This window comes from Carlito syrichta, unplaced genomic scaffold (genome assembly GCF_000164805.1).
Source record: "Carlito syrichta isolate Samal-C Ts95f unplaced genomic scaffold, Tarsius_syrichta-2.0.1 Scaffold102037, whole genome shotgun sequence".
NCBI classification, from domain to species: domain Eukaryota; kingdom Metazoa; phylum Chordata; class Mammalia; order Primates; family Tarsiidae; genus Carlito; species Carlito syrichta.
The window spans coordinates 669943-693709 of record NW_007046133.1 but is presented as its reverse complement, the minus strand read 5'-3'; the positions used below and the strand labels follow the sequence as shown (position 1 = coordinate 693709).

Genomic DNA, 23767 nt, shown 5'->3' with positions numbered 1-23767 from the left:
CCCTGGCAGGGCACTGGTCCTCTGGATTCCAAGGCTGAAATGGCCTCCCTATGGCCGGCACAGGTAGTCAGGTGGGGCTGCTGGCTACGACACAGACCTACTCAGCTTCAAGTTTAGACCAGAAAGGGACACTTTTGCAGCGTCAGTATGTCCACATCCCGCTAGGACACACTCAAACAGGAATGCCAAGTCCACTTGCCGTCTCGCTTCAGGGGCTACATCCGGCAGCCCCCTAGGTCTCCTCAGTGACCTCACCACCCCCACACAACCCAAGGCTTGTCCCCAGGACCCCTGCCCTCCCCTCACATAGGAGCTACTCCTCCCGATGGAGACCACTGGGGTCTGAATCGGCAGGTCCAGGGCAGGACGGGTACCTGCCAGGATGGGATGCCTGGGTTCCGACCCACATACACTGAGGGCTCTGGGCGCTCCCTGGCAGCCTCGGGCCTGGAGTCTCCTCGTTGCCCAAGGGGAGGGGCCACCCACCTCTTGGCAGTTATGGGATGCAGAGCCCTGAGACATGACACACGTGCCACGAGGGCCCAGCCACGCTAACGCAGTTGTCATCATGGGTGTTGGATGGGAGCCTTGGGAGGATGGGCTCTTGGATCAGTTCTAAAGGGACCCTCAGTCAAACGGGCTCACCTCTGGGGAGGGGTGCCTTCTCTTGCTTTTCATTGTGTTGGAGTCGAATCCCAAGAACTCAGATGGCCTCAGCTCTCTGACCTCTCCTCCTGCCCCAGGACCTTGGCACGTGCAGTTTCCTCCCCCAGAATCCCGCCAGGTGCCGCTCCTCCCACGCTATAGCTCCTGGCCTACACGTTACCTCCAAGAGGGGCCTGTCCTGACCCAAAGCTATCCCTAGGACTCTACTGCACCCACCATCCTTCTAACAGTTTCATTCCCTGGTGCCTTCTCCCTTTTGTCTGTGTCCCCTCTGGACCCCAAGGCTTACGAGAGCAGGACCCTGGTCAACACTTGCAAAGCCATCCTGGTGGCCCTCCTTGGCCTCCACACCCTCCAGGCCCTGCCTCCTCGTGCCTGTGGGATCTTAGGAAGCGAAGGCCTGAGTCCCCGCCCCCCACACGGCCTGGGGCTCACCTGGTTTGGCGCCCTCATCCACGGAGCCATTGTAGACCTGGTTGATGAACTCGGGCCGGTTGTCGTTCATGTCGATGACATAAATGTGCAGGTCGATGGGGTTCTCCACTTTGTTGCCGTTCATGTCTACAGCATGGGCACGCAGCTGCAAGGCAGCATGGATGTGTCAGTGCCCATGGGGGGCTCAGGGACTGAGCAGGCGGGAGGTGACACACAGCTCGGCCCCCCAGGGACGCAGGGGCAGTTGGCAGGGTCGGTGGGCTTTGGGCACGTTGGGGAGCCTCGTGGAGCCTCTGTCTTCTCCTCTGTGGAAGGGAGTCCTGGGAGCACAAGCAGGGAGACTTGTGGGCTGGAGCCCCCGGGGCCCCCTGTGCCCTGGCCTGGCCCACCCAGGAACTCCTGGTGGGTGGGTGGTTTTGTGCACCACTGGCTATTCTGACCAGATGTCGGAGCAGGACAGGCATCTGCAGTGGGGGTCCACATCCACCCACGGCAGCCACAGGGAAGCCATTAGTGCCCAGTGGGGAGGGCCTTAACTCCAGCCAGGGAAAACATGTGGGGTGTGCACTGTGCCTGGACTGGGAATAGGGCTCCACCAGAGCCCAGCCCAGGAGGGCTTCAGGCTTTTTGTTTGTTTGTTTTTGAGTTGGAGTCTCATTCTGTTGCCCAGGCTGGAGGACACTGGTGCGACTGGAGGGCAGTGGCACGATCACTGCATGATCAAGCTTACTGCAGCCTCAACTTCCTGGGTTCAGGTGATCCTTCTGCCTCAGCCACCTGAGTAGCTGGGACCATAGGTGCTATCACACCTGGCTAATTTTCTTTTCTTTCTTTCTTTTTTGATTTATTGTAGAGATGAGGTCTCGCCAAGTTGCCCAGGCGGGTCTCGAACCCGCGGGTTCAGGCAGTTCACTCACCTCAGCCTCTCAAAGGTGTGGGATTACAGGCTGAGCCACTGAGCCCGGCTATTTTTTCTTTTTTGTAGAGCAAGGTCTCACCATGTTGCCCAGGCTGGCCTCTAACTACTGAGCTCAAGCAATCCTTTCACCTCAGCCTCCCAAAGTGCTAGGATTACAGGTGTGAGCCACCATGCCTGGCTAAGATGCATACTTCCTAAGTCTGCTTGCTACATTAGCTTGGCACAGCAGAGAAAACAGGGAGTCAGGAAGGGGGCGCCAGATGGGAGGCTGAGCTGGGAACCCCTCCTGCCCCCTGCCAGGGGAGGGGCCTCCAGAAAATCCCACAGAGATCTGTCTTCAAGGTAGAAAAGGGAGACATCCTGAACTAGAGCTGCAAGTTTCCAGAGGGGCAGTTCTGACTCTTCCTGAAGTTTTGGGTTTGTTCTTTCCCTAGTTCACCATTTCACTCACTCACTCACTCACTCACTCACTCACTCATTCATTCATTCATTCACTAAATGCCTACCAAGGACCCTAGATTATTGTGTAATGATCCCATAGCTACCTTGGAGCATCTGTCCAGAAAGATGATGGCTGAGAAGGAAAAGAGGCTACGGGGGCTGGGGGGGCTCACTGGGGCTGGGAGAGGTCAGGGAGGCCTCTTCAGCAGGGACCTTGGGCTCAGACCTCAAGAACAGGACAGGGATGAGGACACGGTGGAGCTGAGCTCTGCCACCAGGAGGGGGTGACGCGGGGTCATCGGGTCTGGGGATTGCAGGGTGAGGAACCCACAGCCAGACCGGGGTGGGGGTTTCCTGAAGTCACTTCTTGCCACAGCCGGGATTGTCACCCAACGGGGTCCTCCCTCAAAGACCTTTGCCCCAAACCCACATCATCCTAGAAGCTGGACACATCAGACCTCATGGTCTTTGGCACCAAGGCCAAGGATGCCCAGGAGAACAGCCTTGAGCTGGATGGGTCTCCATGTTGCCCCCTGGGCAACCCGCTGGGAATGGCCGCCTTGGTCACTGGGATCGGGAGCTGTGGATCCCATGCCTGTGCAGGAATCGCCCGAGCTGACTGTGTCGACACCAACACCAGTGCTTTGGGTTGGTTCCAACAGTCCTGCGTGGAACCTTTAAACGGTGAGTTTGAGGCCAGGCTGGAGGCTGGCTTTCCCTAGGAGGCAGCCTGTGCCATAGTAAGGAGACACGTTCGGCCCTATCCTGGGGAGGCTGCAACTGCCTGCAAGATGTGACTGTGTGCATGCCACACTGGCTTTATGGATTATGTTCAGTAATCCAGAAAAGTCCTGGGTGTTTCGACCAGCCGCCCACCCGTGGCTACAGACTCCTCCGTCCCCAGGTGGAGGCACCTCGGCCAGTGCCCGGCCATCCTTTGTCTTGTCAAACACAGTCATGCAACCCATGCCTGCTGGAAGGTCGTGGGGCCTCAGAGGAAAGTTACTATCTCCTAACTAAAGCCACGCCACGCCACTAGGTTTGGGCGCTGTCTTCCCTGCCCGTGGTCCCCCGAGTTCCACTCCCTGCCCACCCCCAAAAGTCTGTGTTACATCTGATAATCTCAGTAGGGGTCTCCAGGGAAAGACTTCTCTCCCACTGTTTCCCAGGTCGTGCCTGCCTTGGCGGGCCTGGGGTGGGGGGCTTTCCTTGGGGGTAGAGGGGAGCCAGGCCAGCAGAGGAGGCGTCCATGCCTACAGCAACTTGAAGATCTGAGTGTCATGCGCAAAGTGACTTTCTCATGGTGCTCTGACTAGGGCACTTTTAAAATTTTTATCTTTTTCAAAATTCTTTTTCCTTTTTGAGTTGGGGGTCTCATCCTGTTGTCAGGCTGGAGTATGGTGGCATGATCATGGCTCACCACAGCTTCGACCTCCTGGACGCAGGTGATCCTCCTGCCTCAGCCTCCCAAGTAGTTGGGATTACAGGCATGCACCATCATGCCCAGATAATTTTTAATTTTTTTTGGTAGAGATGAGGTCTCGCTGTGTTGCTCTGGCTAGTCTTGAACTCCTGGACTCAGGCAATCTTCCAGCCTTGGCCTCTCAAAGTGCTGGGATTGCAGGCTTGAGCCACCATGCCTGGCCAAATGAATGGAGCACTTTCTATCCTTATCGTGGGAGGTGAGCTTGGGGATGTCAGCGTGTGGGTGTTGGTCTCATGTGGGTGGGACAGGCGCCAGAACGCATGTTGCCCATGACCCTCTAGCTGCGTGAGGGAGCGAGTGCTCCCCTGACCTGTTCTCTCTTCTTTGTGTCTTAACTGTGGGCTGTGGGACTCTTCCTAGGGGTGTAGAACTGGGATAGTCACGGGGGCCTCGAAGGCTGCCCAGCACGGCACTCTGGAGATTCTCTTCACCGATGGCAACAACAGCCAGTGAGCATGGTGTACCTCTCAGAGCTGGCAGCGCCCAAGAGCTCACATGTCAATTCACTTCAGTTTTTACAAGAATCTGGCCATTGCCTTAATCCTTCATTTACAGATGGGAAACTGAGGCCCAGGAAGGCAACAGCATGTGTTGGATTCAATAGTGCCCTTCTATGGAATCCTTCAAGAATCTTCTAGAGTGTCATCTTACAAAACCAACAGTGGTCATGTGCTTATCTCATGCATTCGAACGTTTACACACTGGTTTCCGGGGTAACTCGTGTCCACACATCTGCACACACTCAGGTTGGAGATGCATTCTCCTCTTGGCAGCCAGAGGAGTTGGATGGAAAATGGGCCAGATCCAAGGGTACCTGAGGAGGCAGGAAGACTTCAGGATGGCCCAGGACGCCAGGCACTGTCTCCAGATGTGAACACCGATGTGTCCCCTCCACAGGGTTACAACATCTGGCCGCTGACCTCAAGCAGGGTGACCCTTGGGGACTCTGTCCACCCATGTGGGTCTTTGGAGGCAGAGCCTTCTTGTCTGGCATCACCCTTGCTAGGTGACCGTGGAGGGGCCCATGCCAAGGAAAGCAGGCGGGGACCTCAGTGGTGCGACCACAGGATGGGATCCGCTGTAGCCTGGGTGAACCTGAATGATTCTCCCCAGAGCCCGCTGAGTGTCCAGCCACCGGCACCGGGATTTTAACCCTGAGCTGAGCCCACCTGGACTTGTGACTTGCAAACAGTGAGCTCATGATGGCTGCTGTTATGCCAAGTGTGCACTGGCTTGTTATGCAGCACAGAGGACCCACACACCCCGCTGGCCAGCACAGCTGGCACAGCTGTCCCTGCAGGACCTGACGGGCATCCTAGGAGGTGGAAGTCCTGGGAGGGAGGGTCATGTTGGAGGCTCCAGGAGTGTGATGATGGCAGGGGATCCCAGCCTCAGGATCCACACGGGGTAGAGAAGTACACGGGGTCTAAGCTGGAGTTCCAGACACCCTTGACACTAAGTAGCTGTGTTGGGGTGTCCAGGAATTGGGGTACATGTGTCTCCTGATCCAGGAAGGGGGTCAGCACACACAGGGCCACCAGGGGGTCTGCAGCTGAGGTGCGGTGGGCCGGGCTCAGATGTGAAGCGAGACCTGTGCGTTCCCGAGCTCCGCGTCCGTGGAAATGGCATTGTTGTGTGACAGTTGGTGTGGAGCTCAGAGGACAGACACACAGGGCTAGTGTTGCAGCCTGAGACCCAAGGTCACACAGGGTCCTGTGGTCAGAAGGGCCCAGGGTGGTTAATTCTAATGTTCTGCTCTCAATGTCTCGAAATTCTTAATAATTTTAGATGAGGGCCCCACATTTCACTTTGCATTGTTTACCAGATGTCCTGCACTGTCCTGGGCAGGGAAAGAGCCTGGCCAGGGCCTGGCCTGGAGCAGGTGCTGGCCAAGCTGGCCAAGTTCTTGTCCAGCAAGAACTTGCAGGACAGTTGATCCCAGCTCCGAAATCAAGACCCCCATAGAAGAGGGAAGGAGGGGAAGGCTTAGGTCAAGGAAGAGGAGGCTCTTTTAGCAACAATGCTAATTAAACATGAATCTGCCTAATCTGGAAAAAGGTGAACTTAATCAGCAGACGGCCTCCTCGTGTGGCCCACTGGAGGCAAAGGCTCTGATGACAGAACCAGGCATGTGGCTGGTTAATCAGGGAAGGACTGGGGAGACGTGACCCAGTGGTGATGGAGAGACTGACTTGGGGGGAGCTGTGCAGAGACCTGGGGTCACCACTCATTCTGGGGGGCAGGCCTACACCTGTTTCTCCTTTTCTCACTCTTCATGACTGGCTGAGGCCCCCTCTAGACTTGGGGCTGAAATGTCCCTGAAAGAACACATTTTAGAAGGGCTGTGTGCATGCGGGAGGGTGAATGGACAGTAAGGGAGGGGAGGGAAGAGAGGGAAGGAGGGAGAAGGGAAGGAAAGAAGGAGACAGATGGGGGCCTGGAGGGGGCTGGTGTGACCCGTGTCTGGCTGTTGCAAGCGTGTGTATGGAAGCACCCACTGTGCCTGCCAGGTTTTCAAGGGTGCCCTGGGTGTCACAGAGTGGAGTAAGTCCTTGGAGATCCCCCGGGGAGGCAGCCCTGAAACTGTCTCTTTGGCACCAGCAGCAAACCCTGCCCAGCCTGACAGTGGGCATGTGCCCACAGCTACCAGCTTCCAAGTTGGTTTTCTCCACAGCCCTTGGCCTGGGAACACAATCATCATTCTTGCTCAGGATACAACAATCTTCCTTTAGATTTTCAGGCACCCAGGGGAAATCTCCATCCAGCTACCAAGACCACCTATTTCCTCCACAGCTCCTTCTCCCCAACCCTGATCTCCACAGCCTTAGTGGCAGAGTCGGGGGACACCCAGATGCCCATCTCAGATGGTGCCTCCTGGACATGCAGAAGTGCTGGGTCGGTGTCTGCATCTACTTTTCTCGAAGGCTCTGTCTGGCTGCTAAAGACTCCAGAGACTCAGCTTTTTTTAGGGGCTTCAGGTCAAGAAGGATTTGAAGCCTTTTCATCTCACTACTGTATAAGCTCCCCCAATGTGGGACCACATCTACTCCATTCATCTCTACATGTCCAGTACCTAACACAGGGCTTGGCACATAGGAGATGCTCAGGAAATGTCCCCCAGATGGATGGATGGACGGATGGATAGACAGATAGATAGGATAGTGGATGGGTAGACAGATGGATGGATAGATGGGTGGATGGATGGATGGGTGGGTGGATGGATGGATGGGTGGGTGAATGGTGGATGGATGAATGGGTGGGTGGATGGATGGATGAGTGGATGTATGGGTGAATGGATGGATGGGCGAGTGGATGGATGGATGGGTGGATGGGTGGATGGGTGGATGGATGGATGAGTGGATATATGGGTGAGTGGATGGAGGGATGGGCAAGTGGATGGATGGATGGATGGAGGAATGGGTGGATGCATAGACAGATCGGTGGATGGATAGATGTATGGGTAGATGGGCAGATAGATAATGGATGGATGGGCAGTGGGTGAGTGGAGAGTGGATGGTGGACAGATGGATAGATGGGCAGATAGATAATGGGTGGATAGGAAGTGGGTGAGTGGATAGGGGATGGTGACATGGATGCATAGATGGGTGGATGGATGACTGGATGGTGAATAAGTGGATGGATAGATGGATGGGTGGATGGATAGATGGACAGGTGGATGGGTAGATGGATGGATGGATAGATGGACAGATAGATAATAGACGGATAGGCAGCAGTGGGTGAGTGGATAGTGGATGGGTGGACAGATGGGTGGATGGATAAGTCAATGGTGAATGGATGGATGGATGGGCAGAAGTTTGAATGCCTGGATGAATGGATGGGTGGGTCTATGGGCAGGTAGATGGGCAGATGAATGGATGAATGAATGGGTGGATAGATAGAAGGGTAGATAGATGGGTAGATGAAAGGATGAGTGGACAGATGACTAGACAGGTGGGTGGGTTGGTGGATGGATGGTGATGGACAGGTAGATATATGAGCATACGGGTGGGGGGACAGGCAGATGGATGACGGGTGGATGAGTGGATGGATGGACTGAAGGACGGGGGATGGGAGATGAAGTGGGCAAACAAAGGGAGGAGTCTGGAAAGCGGACCAAGCTTTCTCTTAGAAGCCGCTGTAATGGGGCTGAGTCCACGAGCTGGGAGGGAGGAGAGTCTTTTTGGTGACGCTGGCACTTGCCAGCCTCCCAAGTGGGTTCCCTGGGCCCACTCAGCCCTGGAGCCCCAGGGCCTTGTCAGGGGAGGCCATCATGGACAGAACCACCTCCTCCTTCTAACATCTTCCCCTATGCGAATGGCTGGCGAGCACCCCAAGGGTCTGCTCTGTTCCTGGGCCTGGGATATGGTGTGGTCAAGTCTTGTCATTCCCTGCCCACATGGAGCCTACTTCCAGCGAAAGGAGATGGAGACAGTGAACCCCAAAACAAAACTCTGCAGACACGAGATGCCACAGAGTCAGAGTCAGGCCCTGTCCAGTACCACAGGCTGAAGTCAAGTGAAGTCAGAGCCAGGTAATGACCACACCAGGGCAGAAAGACGGAGCACCTTCATTCCCAAACAACAGTCGAGAGCCTGGAAGTCCAGACACCATGACAAGCGCCATGGACATACACGCTACCCTAACTCTGTGCCAGGCTCTGTGCAAAGGCCTCACTCAGGTTTACCTCGAGTCCTCAGAACAACCTGTCAAGCCAGGAGAGACAACCCAGGCAGGAGGGGCTAAGTGATTTGCCTGAAGGTTCATAGCTGTTGAGGGGCGGGGTTCACACCTTGTGAGGGGATGGGTCCCACACCTGATGAAGAGCAGAGCTCACACCTAGTGAAGACAGGGATTCACCTGGTGATGGGTGGGGCTCACATCTGGTGATAGGTGTGGCTTACACCTGGTGAGGGGTGGGTCTCACACCTGGTGAAGGGTAGGCCTGGGCTTGTCCCTCACAGCCAGCTCCAGCCTGTGCTGCCTCCAGTCGCTGCAGACCCTCTCCTGCACTTGAGGAAAGCCCAGGGCACTGCCCCTCCTGGCATCACTGGGCGGAGAGAGAGAGGGACCTGTGCCCCAGCTGCCTTCACCATGGCTGGCCCTGCCCCTCAGCCAGGTCAGTGAGCTCAGGAGGGGACGAGTTGAAGCCCGTTGAGCCTTGACCCTGTATCTCTCACAGTCTCTCTTCTCTGTGCACAACCAGCACACAGACCAGAGTTGTGCTCGTGCAGAGGTGCTCTGCTGTCAGGGAGGCAGTGGGGGTGAAGTGGTAGAAGGATGCATGTCCTGGAACCAGAGAGGATGGGAGGAATGGCAGAGCTGCACTCTGGAGAGAGGGCTGAGGGGGGCACGAGGGTCCCCACAGGGGCAGAGACAACTGAGGCAGGAGACCACGCAGGTGGGGCCCTTCCAGAGCAGTGGCTCTCCCTGTGCAACCCGGACCTAGCCAGTATCCCCAGGAGTGTGTCAGAAGCATGGACACTCAGGCCGCCCTGGGGCCCATGGAATCGGAAGCTCTGGGGTAGCGCCTGGTGATCCGGCCCGCACCAGCCCTCCTGGAGCCTCTGCTCCAGGCTGACGTCAGAGTCATTCTCCTACAGGTGGACTCGAGGGCAGGCTTTGCCGAGGGGGCTGGGGTGGGGCTGGGGTCACGGCCAATGCCCTGGTGCCTCCGCCTTTTCTCCCATGACTGCGGATACTCACGTGGTAAGAGGCTCTCTCCTCCCGGTCCATGGGCCGCGTGACATACATTCGGCCAGACATGGAGTCGATGCTGAAGACCTCCATGGGGGGCTGGTCTGCACCCACGCCCGTGATGCTGTAGCGGATGGGGATGTCGTTGTCTTTGTCGGACCGGATCTGAAAGGCAGCAGCAATGCGAGGGAGGTCAGCCCATAGCGAGGGCCCCTGATGCCCATCTTGTCCCACGAACACCCCCCACTGGACCATTCTGGGCTGCCTCAGGGACCATAGCTCATCTTTCATCCACTCTGGGAACTGGAAGGACAGTTCGTGGTCTAGGGCCCATCAGTGGTGCAGGCGTACAAGGCAGAATATTTCCTGTTCAGTGGCTGCACAGGGGGCTGGGGACACCTGGCAGAGAGTCATGACACGGCTAAAGAGAATGGAAATGATGGTTTAAGGTGGCCCCACAATCTGCTGTCAAACCTAAAACACAAAGGCAAGAACACAGAGCAACCTCCATGGGGTTTTGAGGGTCAAAGTTGGACCCAGCAGATCCATGCCCTGCCGAGTTTGGATTCGTGTGTGAAGGCCACGGGTATCTGTGATGCCCATAGACCAAGGCGATATCCCATCTTGTTCCTTGACAGAGGCCCTGAAAGATGTGATTCTTTCTGTTCCTTCAGAAGTGACACCCTTAGGACATCAAGAATGGGGGCTGGGACTGCAAGTGACCAGTGCCAGGATGCGGAGACACATGTAATGCTGGACGTTGTTGTCCATGCGGCCACAGAGCTAAATATTTTACACGAGAGTATTTTTTACAGAGAAGCTGCAGGCTGTTTAAAAAACAAATGAAAAAAAATTTGAATGATGATTATCTGTGTCCCGATTCCAAAGTAAATTAGAAAAGACTGATGACTGCGGTGAGAATGGAGAGAATGCAGGTAAGTGGAAATTCCGCATCTGGTGTAGGGTGGGGGAGGGCTGGGCAAAAACTCCTTTGTGTTTTTGACCAGATAAGTAGATAAATATACATTTTTGGGGAAACAAAGAGGACACTAGTGGCATTAAAAATAAGATGCGTGTCTTTCCTTTAGATGAGGCAAGACGTCTTGTAATGAGAAGGGGGAGTTGTAGACACCTGGCCATCAACCCATGGCAGGAAAGCACTGGCTGCTCAGAGCCTAGATTTCCCTTTGGAGGCATGAGAGGCCACAGAGACTCCAAAGGTATGATTGATAAGGTGGCATTAATAGATTTGCTAGGATTACGCCTTTAGAACATACTACTTTTTTGTTTTTAGTGAAATTCATGGGACCAGGATGACATTTTAGAACAAAGTGTACCACAGTGAAAACCTAAAAACATATTGCACAAAACAAAATTGACCAGGAGCTTTTTTTGGAACAATACAATTAAAATTTAATAGCAAAAAAAAATTTTTTTTTTTTTAAAGCCCAAAGACACTGTAAAATAACCATTGGGTCAAATAGGCATCCAAATTGCATTGAGGATATTTGAAAATATTAATTTTGTTGACTAATTAATAACAATGATACTATTACATAGTGAAACCAAGAGATTGAGTCAAAGCAAATCTATAACCTTAAATGTTTTCATCACTGAAAGAGAATTATAGCAGACCAGGTGCAGTGGCTCAGGCCTACAATCCCAGGGATTTGGGAGGCCAAGGCAGGAGGATCACTTCAGGAAGGAGTTTATTAAGATCAGTCCAGGTAACACAGTAAGCCCTGCCCTCATCTCTACAAAAAATCATTTAACAATTAACTAGGCAGGGTGGCACATACTTGCAGTCCCAGCTACTCAGGAAGCTGAGGCAGGAGCACTGCTTGAGCCCAGGAATTTGAGGCTGCAGTGATCTGTGATCATGCCACTGCACTCCAGCCTGGGTGACAGAAAGACTCCCTTTCTTTAAAAAAAAAATTATAGCAAATAAACTATGCATTCAACCCCAGAAGAGAGGGAATGAGAAAGCAGATTGCAGTAAACACCAAAGTAATCAATAAAGGTGAACACAAAAATGTCTCCACCTGAAAACAGAGAAATGGAAGAATTGATAAATAGACCCACAAGGTGTCCTTAGGGGAAAAATCTTCAAGAAACTACAGGCATCTTTGGTAAACTTAAGAGAAAATAGTTTTTTTTTTTTTTAAAACATTCTCTATATGCTTTGCTAGCAAGGTTAAAACTCTCAATGACATGGATGATTTTTTGAGAAAATACAAAAATTCAAGCTTGACTGACAGAAAGAACAAGCTTCAAGATTCCACTGTCCCCAGGAAACTCCTGAAAGAGCTTCAGAAATGCTTGCCCAGGAGTTTCTGACACTTTTCTAGAACAGAGGACAAGAGAAGAGCCGACCCACTTGGTTTTGTGAAGCTCTCATTTCTCAGATACAGTCACACCCCAACAGTACACAGCAAGATTGCTTTGTGCCACATAGTGACAGGGTCTGAGCAACAGTTGGCTGCTATCTCTCATGGTCAATCAAAGACAAGAGGTAGAGACTGGGAGAAAAGGCAGTGTTCAATTTCTATAACTAAGTTATGGGAGATGGGTTGGCATCCTCACCAAAAACCAAAAAAAACAAAAAACCTCTCTCCAAGCAACACAAATTCATTCCAGGAATTATTCCCCAAATCCCAGTCCTTCCCCCACCCTGAGGTTGAAGACCCTGTGCAATCTTAGCATGCACATGAACGGTTTTTGATATGTGACCACTGACACGATTCAGTCTAGTCTCCTGACCATGCTGATGTTTTAGATAACTTTCTGTAATTTACAACACGTTCTTTACAGGAAGGGACAGACAATGGCAGCATCTGGAAGGAAGGGAAAGTCACAACATTTACAATGATAGCTTTAAACTGTTTTAAAACATAACTGTAAATATCTCCCATTCCCAGAGCCCTGGCCCATAACAGTCCGATGTCCTTGCATTCACAGAATGAGGGGAGGTGGACTGTGCCCACGCCAGGCTTTCAAACACATTCCTGTGGGCCTGGGCCCACTATCCTAATGATTAGGTGGTCTGGCTTGCCAGATGTTTTTTCTTTAGCACCAGCGATGGCTACTAGATAAGACTGGCCGGCCGGGCAAGGCTGTGCTGGGGTGGGGGGAGGGGAGGTAGGAAAAATGTACACTTTAAAATTCAAACAACTTTTACACTCAGCTCAACTCAATTACAAAAAACAGCCTTTTAATACAAGTTTCTTTTTAAATTGACTATTCCAACACAACCCAAATGGCCTCTTCTTAGCCTAGAACATACCCCACTGTCAGCTACACCCATGATTTCTATCATGGGATTTTTAGTTTGCCTTTTTAAATCTGTGTCTGATGCTATGCCAGACTCAGGTTGGAGATTAAGCTTAGCACGTGGGGTAATAGGATAATAAACCATCCTTAATAGGCAGTGATGGTCTGAGCCTTTAGTTAGGAACTTGGGTATGAGCAAAGTCAAGTTCAGCCCTCAGTTTCCCGTTATTGGCCAACATCATTCCTTAGAATGCACACATAGGCCGATAAACAGCAGGGGTCCCACATCACCAGGAAGGCTCACTCCTAGAGTCTCTGTTCCATCTGCCTGGCGCAGTCCCACGAGGGTAGGAGGCACAGTCTTGTAATTGTCCATCTGGTGACGATAGTTTCTGCATTGGTGATGTTGGGTTATGGGGTAGGACATGGTTTGGCCTGATTTTAAAGGCGAGAGGGAGCCAGGCCATGAGTGGGGTGTAGGAGTGTTGCCCAAACTGAGAACCAGCCAGCAGGCACAGCCACAGAGTCAAAGCCTGCCTTGTCGCGTCTAAGTAGAACTTCTCTCTGATGTTAGGGTGACTTCTCGCTGGGTGACTGCTTGTGCAGCACAGTAACAACCATAGGACGGCCTCCACAGAGGCTCGGATGCGGGGTGATGCTTACCCTTTCCAGTTTAATTTGTACGAAAGCAAGCTACCCCCTAGAAAACCCCCCTTGGAAAATTCGGCCTGATAGTGAGCCCACATTTATGTGTGATGAAATTACACACCAGCAAGAGCCGGCGACACCCTTGAGTGTTCCTACCAAGTACATGAGCATGGTGGCCCATGCCTTGGCCACCCAGACAACGTTTCACATTGTAACAGAAAAAGCTAGTCCATCAAATAACAAGAGGAGGGCATATGTTGTTATATGTGTGTTATGTAGGCTGGAGTAAACCTGGGGGCTGCCAGAGCCTTTGGAAGAGGAAGCAGGCAGGCCTTCAGTGCATGGACACATGGGTGTGCAGACACACACACCCACATGGGCCGTGAGGACTGTCTTTGCTCCTGGCCTCCCGATGTACCTGCCTGCTTTCCCGTGACCAGCTGGGGCTGTCCCAGCTCTGCCCTGAGCTGCATACCAAACAGAGCTTCAGAGAATGCAGCTGAGAGACTGGTGGGCCTGGCCCCCAGAAGGTAGGCAAGGGAAAGAGCCTCCACTGAGTCCTAACTTCACCTCCCTTGGCTGCCTGAGGTCACCAAGCGAGGTCCTTTCAGGCCAGCCTGGCAGAGGCACAGGCACCCAGTCACCAAGACCAGCCACCGAGGTGTATGTGCAAAGTCAGAACTGGGGGGAAGTGCCCTTCTCCCTGTCAACCTGCCAACTTGCTTCTGGGGCCTGGGAGAAGGGAGATCCTACACTCAGGAGGATTCATGTGGAGAGTCACCAGCCTGCCCTCCAGTAGCTCGAAGCTTCTACAAAGGCTGGGGCATTAGGACAGCACTCAGAGCACCAAGTAGGCTCTCCAATTTCACTGGCAGGGCTGCTCTACATGGAGAAGTATGTATGGAGCCAGGGGCCAGAGGTCTGGAGACAGGAGGCGGATGCGGCAGCGAGGGTCTTCAGGAGCATGGGGGCGGACACAGCTGATTGACTGTGTGCTATTACTACCTTCTTTGAGCTAAGCATCCATATTTCTGAGGAAAACTTAATTACAAAACTGCTAAACGCCCCCCCACCACATATTTAAAGATAATTTTTCTTTTTCCAAAGAAATCTCATTACATTTTGATCACATTGGCCTGACTCTCGGGGCCACTCGCCGGCGCCTCCTGAAATATGGCAGTGGGCTGCGGCACGGGGGCATCCTGGGGCTCTTAGTGTTGGTTCTCAAAATGCCCCGAGTTCTCCTGCAGTTTACCATATTGAGAAGAAATGCCGTGCAAATGAACGCGCTGGATCAGGGGAGAGCAGTTTCCCATGATTTGTGTCTGGCGGATGAGAAAATGCCCAGCAGCACTGACAGGCCATGAACAAGACAGATGGGTGGGTCCTGTGCCCCTCGCTGGTGCCGCTACGAAGTGCTCTGCTCTTCGCATGTGTTATTAAAGGACGAAACAGATGGTGGATGGTTGGCATAAAGTGATGTATGCATTAAAATAACGAATGGTGCCAGTGACTGTGCTCACCTGGGACTCCTGTGTGGAAGGCTAGCCCTTGCCCCCCGTGGAAGCTCTGGATGGAATGGGGGATTCTGGAAGAATTTCCCCTGAGGAGGAGGGTGTGCCTAATTTCAAAGGAACTTGGACATGGAGAAGAGTCACCCGTGGGTGCAGATACCTTGGACGTTCACTCCCAAGGCACTTGCAGGTAGAGCCAGGGTGAGAGATTCGCCTAGACTCCAGCAGAGGAGACTGCTCCTGGGGAGGGAGGAGCCACCCTCCTGCAAAGGACCCTCTGCCTCTGGGGCCTCAGCCAGCAGTGTCCCCATCATGTCTGCGGGATCAGCGATGCCTCACTTGGCACACAAACAAGATGCAGGCAGGGCCCCCCTCTGGCTGGGAGGGGCCAGCCACAGACAGACACACAGAAACAGCCCTGCCCTCCCGTGGCTCACCTGCCTACCCATGAAAGTGGAGTTCTCCCAAGAGGCGCATCCTGTCACGCTGTAATTGTACATCAGGGCACAGACTGTTATGGATCAGCCTTCTGCGTCCTCAGAGGCCTAGTTCAGAAGGGGAGACCTGGGAATCCCCACCCTCATTCCTGAGCTCCCTGGGCTGCTGCTGAAGCCAAATCCCAGAATGTCAGCCCTACCTGGTCATCTCATTCTGCCCAAATCGCCGATGGGATGGAGAGACTGGGGCCCAGGGGAGCTCAGGGAGCTGACAAAATTCATAAGTAATCAAGCACCCAGGAATTCCCAGGTCCAATTTCAGGGGTCACGCTGTCTTCCTAAGTAGCTGCTGTGCTGGGAGAGACCGTGCACATAGGCCAGTGGGGAGACAGAGCCACCATGAATGGTCTTGGGGACACAGTCAAGACCCCCACCTCCCCTGGCCCACAAGCAGTTTGGGGAGCTAAACTGGGCCAAGCAGCTTCTTTCTCAAATGTGGATCTTGAGTCAAGAATAGGCCAAAGGTAGAAAATACGGCTGGAGGCCCGCCATTGGTGTGCCAGGGCCCCGGGGCCACTCACCTACGAGCAGCCCAGGGTCTTTCCACCATGTCTCGTTCTGCTCAGGATGGCAGAGAGTCTAGTGGCAGTAAGTTGAAGCATTTGCCTCTCCCTTATGGAGCCCTTAACACAGTGCTGGGCAGGTGAGCTGACCAGAAGCTGACGTGCCCACAGTGCCACCTCCACAGGGAGGCCGACTGTGACCTCTAGACCTGTGGCCTGGGCTGGGGTCCCCACAAGCAGAGTCTAGGATAGGAACCTTGCACCAGTAATTGACTGGGGAGATCCCAGGAGAAGGAGCAAGAGGGACGAGAGATATCTCAGCGGGTCCAGCTCTGGCCTCTACCCATACAACTAGGCGCTGATCCTGAGGCCAGAAGGTTGCCCCTGTGGGCTGGCCCAGGGCAGGGGTCCTCCCAGGCCTCTCCCAGCGCAGTGGCCAACCCCCAGCAACCCTCCATCCTCTAAGCAATGTCCCCTGCAAATCATTAGCAAAGCAAGCCCACCTCGGAGCAGCAGGGCCAGGGGCGTGGCTCACAGCCTAGCTGTGGAGGCTGTTTTCTTATTTTTGAGAATGCTATTTCTGCTGGGCACGGCACCTCACATCTGTAACCCTAGCACTTTGGGAGGCCAAGGAGGGAGGATGACTTGAGCCCAGGAGTTAGTCTTTACAAAAAAAAAATTTAAAAAGTAGCCAGGCATGGTGGCACATGCTTATAGTCCCAGCTACTCGGGAGGCTGAGGCAGAAGGATCAACTGAGCCTAGCAGGTAGAGGCTGTGGTGAGCTGTGAGCGTGGGACCACACGCCAGCCTGGGTGACAGAGTGTGACCCCAACTAAAAAAAAAAAAAAGGCTGTTTCTTCTCATGTTGTTGGCTGCCTTCCTTCTGTCTCCCTCACTGGGCTGTAAGTTCAGGACAGAGGGTCTGCAGCCCACACAGCACCAGCCTCGAGGGGCACCTGGATAGCCTCTTGACAAGCCTGTGACTCTCTAAGAATCATTGGGCTGATCAGTGGCTTCTAAGGAGCTGTTTGAATTTCAACTTGATGGTGACAGGGCTGTCGCCACTTAGGGTACGGCAGCGGAGGCGGCTTCTCCTCACAACACAGGCTAGGAGCGAACCCATCTGTCAGGGCGCCTGGTTCAAGGCGGGACAGATCATTCCCGGAGCCTGGCCTTTCAAGCTCTTTGAGGCAGGGAGCAGGGAATGCCCGACAGGATGTGACAATCTGTAGGGCTGAGTGTTCACCCTCAGATTGCTGCCTATGTCCTGCCTGTTGTCACTTTTTGGCCAAAATGAAAAGTCAAGACTCTCGTCAGAGAAACCGGCTTTGTTAATATTTAACGTGTATACCTCTCCTGTCAGAAGAGACTCATCACTGTAGTCTAACGAGGCCCGTCAGATGGGGATAGGGTGACTTCGGATGTGGTTCTGTCCCCGGAGAGGGGTGGAATGGGCTGTGGGAGGCTAAACCTGGGCTGGAGGATGGGCATGGGGTAGTGGGAGCCCAGGGCAAAGATGGGGGTTCCCAGTAGCAAAGTTCCCAGCAACAAAGATGGAGGTCACACCCAGACCCACACTGAGACCAATACCCCATACCTAGACCAAGACCCACACCTCAAACCCAACCCAGACACCAAACAGAGACCCAGACTGAGAATCAGACCCCAAACACAGACCTAGACCCACATCCCAGATCCTAAAACCAAACCCAGACCAAGATCTAGATTCAGATTCAGACCCACAACCCAGATGAAGACTCTGACTCCAGACAAAAACCCCAAGCCCAGACTCACACCCCAGACCCAGATACCAGATCCACACCCACATCCCAAACCCAGGTCCAGATCCCAGACCACAAACCAAGACCCCAGACCCAGATCTAGACCCCAGACCCACATCCCAGAGCTAGACACCAGACCCAGACCCAGACACAGAAGCCAAACCCAGACCCCCAAACCAGATCCAGATCCAGACCCATATCCAGACCCAGACTCAGACCCAGACGCCAGACCCAGACCCCAAACCCAGATCCAGACCCCAAACCAAGACCCAGACCCCAGACCTAGAACCCAAATCCAGACCCAGACCCAGACTCTAGACACAGACCCCAGACCCAGACCCTGAACCAGATCACAGACACAGATGCCAAACCCAGACCCACACCCCAGACCCAGACTCACACCAGAGATCCAGACCCAGACCACAAACCTAGACTCAGCACCAAACCCAGACCCAGACCCACACCACAGACCAAGATACCAAACCCAGACACAGATCCTTGACCCAGACCCCCAGACCCACACCCCAGACCAAGATGCCAGACCCAGATCCAAACCCAAATACAGACTCAGACCCAGACCCCAGACCCAGACACAAGACCCAGACTCCAGACCCAGACCCCAAACCCAGACCCCAAGCCCAGATCCGGACCTCATACTCAGACCTTAAACCCAGACCAAGATCCCCACCCCAGATCCAGACCCATACCCTGACCCAGACCCCAAACCTACACCCAGACCCTGAGCCCAAACCCAGACCGAGACCCCAAACCCAGACCCAGCACCATACCCAGACCCAGACCCAGACCTTAACACAGACCCCAGGCCCAGATGCAGACCCTAGACCCAGACCCAGACTGGAAAGTCCGACCCCAGACCCAGACTCCAGACCTAGATGCAGATCCAGACCCCAAACCCAGACCCAGACCAAGATCCAGACCCATACCCCGAACCCAAGATCCAGACCCACACCCCAGACCCCCACCCAGAACCCAAACACAGGCCCTAGACTCAGACCCCAGGCTGGCCCAGACCTCAAACCCAGACCCTGACTCAGACACCAGACTCAGACCCAGACTCCAAACCCAGATCCAGATTCAGACCCCAGATCAGACCACAAACCCTGACCCAGACCCCAAGGGACGGGAAGTGGCATGCGGGAGGCATGGGCAGTGAGGAGGGACACAAAGTGGACATGTGGAGGGATAAGGCTGGAAGCAGGTGGGAAATGGGGGAGGGACTGGCCAATAGCACCGGTTCTGCCTGCAGAGACTCCCTCCTGCCAGCTTGGAGGTCACTCAGTTCACTTGTTCCATAGGTGCTGGGGTGGGGCCCTTTCATCTGGTCCCACCCAGCCTAATGTGTGGGGGTACAGAAGGCCCTGGGGCCCTTGTGGAGAGTAGGGTGCATGGTAGGCCTGGAGCCATGAAGAGGGGAGGAGGAGTAGGGGTGTCTGAGGTCCTGGGGAGGGTTGGAGTGTAGGATGGGCTTGGGGTCCTGAGGAAGGGAGGGGGCTACAGGTGCCTGGGGTCCTGGGGAAGGGAGGGAGTGCGGGGTCTAGGGTCCTAGGGAAGGCAGGGAGTGAGGGGGGCTTGGAGTCCTTGTGGAGGGAGGACTGTGCCGTGAACTCTGCCAGATGCTTGTCTTGTTGAATGGGAACAGTGACACCGCCCTGGTCAGGTAGAGGACGACGACAAAGGGAGACACGAATGAAAAGCCACTATTGACCCAAGATCTGCAGCAGTGCTTGGGTGCCTGCCTGGCCACAGCAAAGCAACATGTTCATCCTGGAGGCCTCCGCAGAGGCTGGGATTTGAGCGGAGGCGCTGTGAACACACACCCGGGCTCTTCATCAAGACTACTCTCCACTGAAACTGACAACTTTCAAGGTAATGGCCTCCTCTCAATTGGAATTCAGCCCCAAATCGAGGCCGGGCCTCACGGGTCACCGCAAAGAGGCCATCAACATGATTTATCTTTTTAATTGAAATGCTATGTGTTATTCAGCTGCAGTTTCAGGGGCTGCACATCCCAGGGCCTGACTCTAGGGCAGGCTGGGCAGGCACAGGAAGGAGGCTCTGGGGACAGGACTGCCCAGGGCCAGGCATGAGTGTGAGGCCCACACGGGGTCGGGAAAGATCCATGTTATTATTAGTAGTAGTTTTTTAGAGATGAAGTCTCACTGTGTTGCCCAGGCTGGAGTGCAGTGATAGGATCATAGCACATTGCAGTTTTGGCTGCCTGGGCTCAAACCATCCTCCTGCCTCAGCCTCCCAAGTAACTGGGATTACAGGTGTGTGCCACCATGCCTGGTTAGTTGTTTTATTTTTTATTTTGTAGAGAGGAGGTCTCGCCATGTGGCTCAGGCTGGTCTTGAACTCCTAGCCTCAAGTAATCCTCCCACTTTGGCTGGGATTATAGGTGTGAGCCACCTCCTCTTACTGGAAGGTTGATTTTAAGCAAACTCTACCCACAAAGAACGCCAAAAACAGCTGAGGGGAGCCAGCATCTCCAGGAAGTGCAAGAATTCAGCTTTCTTCCCCAGGGGTCCCCCATTTCCTGACCTCACAGTTTTCAGCTCCTACATCCCCTCCTCCTGGAGCTCTCCCTGACTGCTCAGCCTCTGTCTGAAATTCTCTTCCTAGCACCCACAACACCCACAGAGAGGGAGCAGGGAGAGGGCTGGTCCAGGTTCCTCAGAGGCAGAGCCGTCAGCCCCAACCCTCAGGGTGGACAAGCGGCCACTGTCTGTTTCTGGTTCATGGACCTCGGCACAGAGGGCACTTTCTGGGGGCCCCTGGGTCCCATGCCATCCCTATGGCTGGGCCACCCTGCTCGGGCAGTGAGCATTCACTCGCCAGGCCCTCCTCATCAGGAGGCCACAGAACTGCTGGGGTTCCTCAGAAAGGTAAACAGAGTCACTGCTGGACATATGCCCCAAAGAATTGACATCTGTCCATCGAAGGCCCTGCGCACCAGAGATACACAGAACATGGTCTCCCCACATGTGGGATATTATCTGACCATGAAAAGAGACTCAGCAGAGATTCGGGCTGCAACCTGGATAAACTTTGGAATGCTGAGCTCAGAGAAGGAAGCTGACTCAAAGACCACATGATATCGGTTTCCATCTTCACAGGACATCCAAAGCTGATAGCTCCAGACAGGAAGGAGGTTGATGGATGCTGGGGCATGAACCTGTTCTGAGTCTAGACAGAGGTGATGGCAGCACAGCACAGTGCATGCACTCAACATCTCCAAGGGTGGATTTATGTCCTGTATATTTTACCACAAAAAAGGAGGCCCAGAAACCACTAGAAGGCTCTGAAACCTTGTACACGTCCCAAGGATTCTGGACATAAGTGGCCTATGAGGATCTGGGAGGCTGCTTGAGCTCCGGACAGCACCCAACTGCCAGGCACGGTGTGGGGCCCTGGCCCTTCTGGTCACCAGCCAGCCTGCTGGAGACTTGGGTACCTGATGCAAATCTGCATCCATCCCAGCTCTGTCCACCAGACTTGGGGGTTTTTTGACTGCAAGTGCATGTGATTCACGCAGTGCACGGGTATTCAATGAACATCTGCAGGACACAAAAGAAGCCCAGGCCCTTCACCGAATCCTCCTGTCTCATTTCACTCCCCCTGCAATCACCTGCCTTTTGTTCCCTGAGTTTTTACACATCCGACTCAAACTCTGGATTTAGTTATTTGTATTTTTGTGGAGATGGGATCTCACTATGTTGCCCAGTCTGGTCTTGAACTCCTGGTCTCAAGCAATTCTCCTGCCTTGACCTCTCAAAGTGCTGGGACTATAAGGGTAACCCACCACACCTAACCTGAGCTCTGCATTTAAAGCAAAAGAAACAGCTACATCTTTACCCCCTCTAGGCCTGACAAAAACCAGGAGTGTTCCTGAGAATTTTGCAAAACCTTCCTCCTTGGACCAGATGCCTCCACCCTGTCCCTGGCGACATTTAGCAGCAAAAAATTCTCTGTGTTGGGGCATGTCCTGGGTGCTGCACGGTGTTCTGCAACCTCCCTGATCCTGCCCACTGGATGCCAGCAGCACCTTTCCCGGCTGTGACAACCACACCGTCTCAGACACTGCCAAATGTCTCAGGGACAGAATTGACCGTTTGAGAACCCCGGACACAGCCCATGCTGCACAGCACCTGGTCCTCCCGAGGCCATCCCAGCCCTGTGCCATCCTCATGGGGCCTTCACGGGGTACCCTGCTGAGCACAGAAGCCTCACCCCCCTCTGGAAAAGTGGGACCTGGCATGTGCGGTGCTGCTGGTGTGGTGGGGTGGTCTGAAGCTGGGGATGTCATGACTGGGTGTTGCAGAATTGTCTGTCTTGGTCCCTCAGGGATGAAGACATGAATGTGGTGGGACCTGGCCACGCACCGCCCAGCCTCTGTCTCAGAAAACCAGGGCCGAGCTGCGTCCCACTTGCCTTGCTCTCTCCTTCCGTCTTGGAGCTGGTGGGTGTGGGGTCCCAGGAAAGGGGTAGCCCACCTCTAAACACCATCCCTGAAGAGGCCTCGTATTACAGCTGCCAACACTCAGCAAGCTCACCTCTGTTTTGTAATTGTGGGGGTGTGAGCCTGTTCTTAGAGTGCAAGTGGTCCAATATTATCACACAATTTAGTGGTTCCTTTTACAGACTAAGTGGGAGAAAGGCCATAGATGGAAATGCCTTAACTAAAAGGATCCCCCCCCCCCTTTCAGTGAGCACTACAGTTGGGGGACACGTGACCTGGGCCTCTTGCTTGGCACTGGATTACTATGTCTCATCAAGACGTCTTTTCTCCCAGGTTTTCATGCTGGTGAATTCCAAGTAAGTGAACGAGGTCAGAATTAGCAACAGGAATACATACAGACACAGGTCTCCTGAAAGGCACATGGCTCGGTGCAGGGAAGACACGGTGGGCATGTCATCTCCGCAGGGGAGACCTGTGACCCAGTGACATTTCCCAGGGGTCACTGCTTTGATTACTACCTGCCTCTCTACCATCACTGAGTCACTTGATTCAAGTGGGGTGGGTGGAGGCATCTTTTTTGTATTCGTGTCTGTCTTTAGAAGATCAATCCCAAGACATACTAGTGACCCAAGAACCCAGCATCACACAGGCAGCCTGCACTTGACAAGGTAGCAACGGGGACGCCTTCAGAGAGCAAGGTGGAGGAGGGGGAGGAGGCGCCTCAGAGGGAAATTGACAGAGACATAGCCTTGCTCCTATAGCCATGCAGGACAATGGGTGCTCCCCAGGGAAGCTGCTCCCGACATCTGGTAGAAAGTCATATCGCAAAATAAGCTGACATGTTTAACCACAGAAACAAAATAGTGGTCCTCCGTGGCATTGTTTCCACCAGCAATTTCTTCCTTGTCCAAGAGACACCGTGTCTTCAATCCTCTCAGTAAAACATGCCTTTTATACATAAAGAAATTGGCCCCACTTGGTGGTTTTACTGCATAGGATTTATTGACAGAGTGATTCTCTGGTATAAAATTTACTTCGCACAGAATAGCACGTCCTGTTTTCTAAGGAATGTAGTTAAATGACCACACAGATGTGCTGCACACAGGCATTAGGTACTGCCAAGGACTGCAGAGGACACCGAGGGTTTTTGCAGTCTATTTAGATACAGAATACACCAGTCCGTGTTGAAGACACCAGGTCAACAGCTACATGTGTGGGCTTGGGATGGAAACAGTCCTGGCTCCAGTCTTCATTCTGCCACTTATTAGTGTATCTTTGGACAAGTCTGACCTTCCTTATTCTTAGTCTCCTCATCTATTGATTGAATACAAATTGTCAAGAGGATTAAACACAGATGTTTGTAACTTAGGAGACTCACAGGAAGGGCTCAAGAGAGGGTGGTTGCAGCTTCCTCTTTCTCTACCCTCATTAG

General features: G+C 53.5%; 1 protein-coding gene across 2 annotated transcripts in view; it reads right to left on the bottom strand.

Annotated features, from left to right (window-relative positions):
* CDH4 (cadherin 4) overlaps positions 1-23767 on the bottom strand; it is a 148765-nt gene that overhangs the window by 66082 nt on the left and 58916 nt on the right. For both annotated transcript variants that reach the window (XM_021715770.1, XM_008064945.2), the window contains exons 3-4: positions 9651-9806; positions 1102-1246 (exon numbers count right to left, since the gene is read on the bottom strand). In XM_021715770.1, the coding sequence (XP_021571445.1) occupies positions 1102-1246; positions 9651-9806 (301 nt within the window). The remainder of the gene's footprint in view (positions 1-1101; positions 1247-9650; positions 9807-23767) is intronic.